The sequence below is a fragment of the Triticum urartu genome, chromosome 4A (assembly GCF_056163025.1).
Source record: "Triticum urartu cultivar PI428250 chromosome 4A, HENAU_Tu73, whole genome shotgun sequence".
Lineage (NCBI taxonomy): Eukaryota > Viridiplantae > Streptophyta > Magnoliopsida > Poales > Poaceae > Triticum > Triticum urartu.
The window spans coordinates 174,255,723-174,261,447 of record NC_141876.1 but is presented as its reverse complement, the minus strand read 5'-3'; the positions used below and the strand labels follow the sequence as shown (position 1 = coordinate 174,261,447).

At 45.5% G+C, this 5,725-nt stretch overlaps 1 protein-coding gene across 3 annotated transcripts; it reads right to left on the bottom strand.

Moving 5' to 3' along the window:
- Nucleotides 1-1,741: 1,741 nt before the first annotated feature.
- On the bottom strand, nucleotides 1,742-4,878 carry LOC125551331 (cell number regulator 13). 3 transcript variants are annotated; one of them, XM_048714519.2, is made up of 5 exons: nucleotides 4,265-4,878; nucleotides 2,907-4,121; nucleotides 2,684-2,780; nucleotides 2,217-2,595; nucleotides 1,742-2,090 (listed from the first exon to the last, which is right to left on the bottom strand). In XM_048714519.2, the coding sequence occupies exons 1-2, from the start codon at nucleotides 4,712-4,714 to the stop codon at nucleotides 3,957-3,959; spliced, it is 615 nt and encodes a 204-aa protein (XP_048570476.2). In that variant the 5' UTR covers nucleotides 4,715-4,878; the 3' UTR covers nucleotides 1,742-2,090; nucleotides 2,217-2,595; nucleotides 2,684-2,780; nucleotides 2,907-3,956. The 3 variants fall into 3 exon arrangements, with proteins under 3 accessions (XP_048570476.2, XP_048570477.2, XP_048570475.2); XM_048714520.2 differs by having other exon boundaries at nucleotides 2,691-2,780; XM_048714518.2 differs by having other exon boundaries at nucleotides 2,217-2,780.
- Nucleotides 4,879-5,725: the final 847 nt, after the last annotated feature.

Sequence of the window (5,725 nt, the reverse complement as noted above, 5' to 3'; positions counted from 1 at the left end):
TAAAGTTATAGCTTCGTTTTTGTGCACGCTCTATTTTACAGCTTCTATTGGAGCACTGCTTTTGGTCGCGCATGCTATATAAGCATCTTCTCCACAGCGCGGCTTATGTATCACGTCTGTTGGAGATGCTCTAAGAGCCTAGAGGAGAGCATTGCGTGATTACTTTATCTATAATGGGTGGTTGGGGTGACAAAATTACCTAACCTTAAGTTTATGAATTATTGCATGAGGGGTTTGTTGGAATCCCGAAGTTTATTTTTATGGTCAGTTGCTATCTTAATTATTCCCTTGAATTTCCAGATTCTTTCATAGAGGGTATAACTATAAGTATGTTTTTTCAAGTAAGAACAACACATTATTGTAGGTTCCACCGCAAAACAAATTTTAAAAGCAATGAATGTTAACTATTGATTCGAATCTAGAGTCCATGATATGCTGATGTGGGGTCCCCATCGGGGTAGGCGTCCCTCGATCTGATGGGTAGGGGAGAAAAAGTGAAAGCTTTGCACCTCGATGCCGATGTCGGCGATGCTTGTGGGTGTCGCTCTCCTCTTGAGCCACCGCCTGACTCTCTCTCTCTCTCTCTCTCTCTCTCTCTCTCTACACTTTCCAGTGAAACCTTTCATCCGCTTCGGCTCGCATGACGGTGGCGGCACTTCGCTTTGTGTCCCTCTTGGGGCCGTTGTCAATGAGGGGCGATCCCTCAAGAGTGACGGCGTATGTTCTGTGCTTTATCTTGACCGCATGCGTGAGGCGTTTAGTGGTGCACAATTGCACATTTTTAGCGTGTTTTTGCTTGTTTTGTAGTGTATTTTCTTTGACCAGCTCTGAAGGATTTCGTTGATATTTTGTACCATCTCCGTGTCAAAATATAAAATGTTTTTGTACGCTAGACGGAGGTAGTATCATTTTGCCATATGGCTTTATTAGTATAAAGTGAGGCGTATGCCTGTTTGGACAAACTCCAATGTACGCCTAATAGTCATTCGCAGTTACGGAGAAACTCCAAGGTACGCCCAATGCCGAGAGTGGTTCTTCCTAGGACGGGCTACACAGCACCCTTTATCGCCACCGTACAAGCTGCACCCAGGTGCATGTGGATGTGTGCAGAACACGCTTAATCATCTAGCACCTCTACTGTTCACGCTTCAACTCTGTCTCTCAGCTCTGGACATGCATGCAGAACACAGTCTCCCTCTACTCACTTTTTTCTCTGTCGCACATGCATGCACAAAGCTCTCTCTCCTCGTGTTCACTCTTATCAAAACAGTCTGACATGCATGCTCAACACAATCTCTCTCTTCTCATGTTTTCTCTCTTTGTCAGCAATCTCACATGCATGCACGAAGCGCGCGCTCTCTGTCTCCTCACTCTCTTTTGAAGAAACTACTAACATGCATAGCTAAGTCCGGGCTATACCCTTTTTTTCATAAAAAGGAAAGAGTACAGATGTCCTGAATAGAAGAAGCGAGAATAGGAAGATATTTTATTTGTTTAGTCAGTGCATTGGAGGAATAGTAGAGATAGGAGGGGAGGTCCACGCTGGACATTGAACAGTTCCACAAGATTTTTAAATAGGCTGAAAGATTCTTCGGCTATCGCCAACAACGTCACGAGAGGAACAGTGACATCTGCTGCCAGTGAACAGTGGACCCTATGGACTAGCATGCATGACATAAACGACATGACATCTCCTACTAATCATCTACAAAACATGCCACAAAGACTGATGAGCTGCACATATCACGAGGCAAACTGACGGTCTAGATAGTAGGTATCATGTAGCTCGGCCTATGCAAGAACTTTGCGCGCCCAATGGCCATGCGAAGTTACAAGGTAAACAAAAACCATGTGTGAATACCAGTATTATCTCTGCAGTTTATGTAAATCTGTAACTATGGCCGCAGGCATTGCAAAACGGGTTTCTTTGGGATCAAAAGAAGTTGAAAGGAGGCAAGTTTTGCTGCAACCAAGGTCCTATATTCGCTCTTCTAATTTTCTATCAGCTCAGAAGCCTGGATCATTTGTACAGTGGCATTGGGCTTGAGACTTATTGCTGCTTCCGAGTTCACCTCATACTCTTCAGAATCCTGAGGTTGAAGCGGGTGAGAAAATACAAGTCAAGATCAGATGTGACGCAGAATGGCAAGAGCTATTGTTGCTATTTTCGGTAAGGTGATTCTTTTTCCTGAAATAATAAAGTATAGAAAAGCTACCTTTGCTTATGTAGATGAGAGAGGGCCTTCAAGCAAAGTCATGTGTGATGCAATACACAGGCTACCCTTTGAACCTGGAGGGTTGCACTTGCGCCATGTGAGGGCATGGAAGTTTCTTTACACTGATGGTCCAACGCAAGGTTTTGGATCCCAAGCGAGCCTTTTTTCTCGAGGGGCACCGAAATTCACGGTTCCCACGATAACCACGAAATACCGGAAAAAAATCGGACGAAATTCAAAATCAAATTTTGAATTCAAATATTTCAAAGTTGATATAGATAAACTTTTAACTCTATGATATCACAGTGTTTCTCCTAGTGTAGTGGCTGAACACACGCACCCACCGATGCCGCTTGGTCAGATATTTCGAGTTCGACTCCTACGGCTCCAGAATTTTTCAACTCTATTAGTTTTTTACTTTCGCATTCTAAAAAAGAAAGAAAAAGTGTGGAAGGTAAGACTCGAACCCGCAACCTGCAGCTCAGAAGCCTGGATCATTTGTACAGTGGCATTGGGCTTGAGACTTATTGCTACTTCCGAGTTCACCTCATACTCTTCAGAATCCTAAGGTTGAAGCGGGTGAGAAAATACAAGTCAAGATCAGATGTGACGCAGAATGGCAAGAGCTATTGTTGCTATTTTCGGTAAGGTGATTCTTTTTCCTGAAATAATAAAGTATAGAAAAGCTACCTTTGCTTATGTAGATGAGAGAGGGCCTTCAAGCAAAGTCATGTGTGATGCAATACACAGGCTACCCTTTGAACCTGGAGGGTTGCACTTGCGCCATGTGAGGGCATGGAAGTTTCTTTACACTGATGGTCCAACGCAAGGTTTTGGATCCCAAGCGAGCCTTTTTTCTCGAGGGGCACCGAAATTCACGGTTCCCACGATAACCACGAAATACCGGAAAAAAATCGGACGAAATTCAAAATCAAATTTTGAATTCAAATATTTCAAAGTTGATATAGATAAACTTTTAACTCTATGATATCACAGTGTTTCTCCTAGTGTAGTGGCTGAACACACGCACCCACCGATGCCGCTTGGTCAGATATTTCGAGTTCGACTCCTACGGCTCCAGAATTTTTCAACTATATTAGTTTTTTTACTTTCGCATTCTAAAAAAGAAAGAAAAAGTGTGGAAGGTAAGACTCGAACCCGCTGTTGCTACATGAGAGATGCCGCTTATTTAACAGCAGAGTGATCGTTTGAATTCAAATTTCAAAAAAACTCGAATTATTTTGCTTGGTATGAGTGTTTTCCGTGGGGTAGCGGTAAATGCAGTAACCGCTCGGGATCGCGAAATTTCGAGCGGTACCCAAAACAATGGTCCAACGGCACCTGCAACCGCGACTGCGCCTCCGAAACTGGAAATTTGCGATCTTGATGGATCAAAATGTAAGCTTTTGAATGCAAGATGAACACCCAATAACTCGAGTGGCAAACAAACAACAATACACAAGATTCTCATGGTCAGTTGTCAACTATGATCTGATCTTCTGCAAGGAAAAGAAAAATACCAACATACCTATTTTGCACACGAACGAAAGACCGACTTACAACCGCGGTTTGGATTGGATGAACTTGATTTTCACTCTATGCCAGCCAGATTCTCCAGAGACAAGAGCGCGGACGCGATACATAACAAGCGCAATGCTAACTAGCAGTTGCAGAAACATTGTGCTAGCTAGATAATCGCTAATTCTTTTAATGAAGTGATGAGAAAAAAGAAATAACTGGTCAGTTGCACAACAATTTGAACTCCTGCAGATACATGCCAGAATAAAATTTTCCCGACGGGTGGTTAGTAGATATTACAAGAAGAGAGTGCCAAGGTATACTTCCTGAATGAGAAACTAGCAAACACCATTCATCCGGCACAAAATATGGTCTTACCACAGGTGCCTGTAGAAAGGAAGAAAGAAACAGATGACAAAGCATAAGTTGTCCATAGTCATCAGGAAGGCAGAAGAGAGAGCTTCAGTCGCGAGTTTAGTTTCTGCTAGATTTATCAGAAACAATTAAAACTGGCTTGGAACTGGCTGTACCTCTTTGCATGAAGGAGCTTCAGGAGCAGCACCTTTGTTGAGGAGTCTGACCCAGGTGAGGGTGGTGTCGACGTGGCTGACGAGAGGGAAAAGCTGGAGGTAGAAGGTGATCTCACCCTGCACCTCGCGGAGCTCGTCGGCGTGGCGCGCCCCCAAGAAGCACCGGTAGAGGTATCTGCGGCCCTGGCAGGACCTGACGAGCAGCAGCGCGCGCCGGAGCGTCTCCTCGAGCTGCTCCATCGGGTTCCTCGTCTCCGGCTGCTGCATGAGCTGCGCGGCGTGGAGCTGGTGCAGCAGGTCTCCGATCATCTTGGCGCGGCTCGCGAGCTGCAGGCAGGTGGCTCTGTTCCTCCGGACCGTCTGCGCCGCATCGGCGATCATCTTGATGATCCCGTATGCGTCCACTCCTGCAAACTGCGCAACCATGGCAGCCTGACCAACTAGAGCCATTGCTTATCTTGCTTTGGTTCAGGATCGATCTTGGAGCAGATCCAGTGTTCCAATCCAAGAGAAGGAGGAGGAGGAGGATGTGTTCACTCTGGGTCAGGGAGAGCAAGATCCAACTAGCTGCTCATAAAAAGGCCGCCCGCGATATATGGTGTACAAGTGACGACGATGACTTTGACTAGCGTGGGCAATATATGCTCCTACCGTTCAATTATTTGATTTTTCAATCATACGTACCTCCATTATTGACATTTGGACAGAGATAGCTTAAGGTGAGTCCAAAGTTGGGCAGGTTCCCGGAAACTTCAGGCTTCTAGTTTGAATGATTCGTCAGAAATGAGACTGAGCAAGGGCTACGGCAGGCCGTCCGGCGTGACACGAGCAATTGTTCCAGGTTTGAATCTTTCTCTTCTGCTATATGAGCAGCATTTAAAGATTGAAGTGCTACTTGACGAACTTACTGAGAACCTTCCCATCCTCTGTGACCTCCATATTCATACCTGTTGGAGCCGGAGGCCATGATAAAAACCTCACCATGAACAGGCTTTCGCTACGCTTTATAGATAAAACAATCATCACGTCTATACAACAAGTTTAAGTACAGGCAAAATAAATATAGGTCTGCTGGGGGATATAGCTCAAATATGCCCAAATAAAAATAAAAATAAAATAATGGCCGGCAGATCAACGGCTAGGGGCCGAAGTAAGGTGGCGTCCTGCTTAACCGATCTCTGTCCAGCTCGGTTGGACTAATCAAAGAATGTACTCATCTTTAGACTGGTAGAGGTGACATCGTACCGGAGGAAACTCTGAATGACTCATTCATTCCGACGGTGGCGACGACCAGGGTCGCCGTTCTTCTAGGCGTCGTCGAGGTCCCTGCCCTCCATCCTAACCCCATGCCCGGGTGAAAACCCTAAATCTCCTTAGATTGGGTGGCGGCGGCACTGCGTGTGTCGTGTCCTTTTTGGAGGCGCCGCCTGTGGCGTTTGGGTGCTCGGTTTGAGAAGCTGC

Bases quoted from the DNA above. Each gene is read 5' to 3' on its own strand.
- LOC125551331 (XM_048714518.2), bottom strand. From the start codon at position 4,714: ATGGCTCTAGTTGGTCAGGCTGCCATGGTTGCGCAGTTTGCAGGAGTG. The intron at 4,122-4,264 runs GTACAGCCAGTT...TCCTTTCTACAG, and splicing joins AAGCTCCTTCATGCAAAGAG to GCACCTGTGGTAAGACCATA.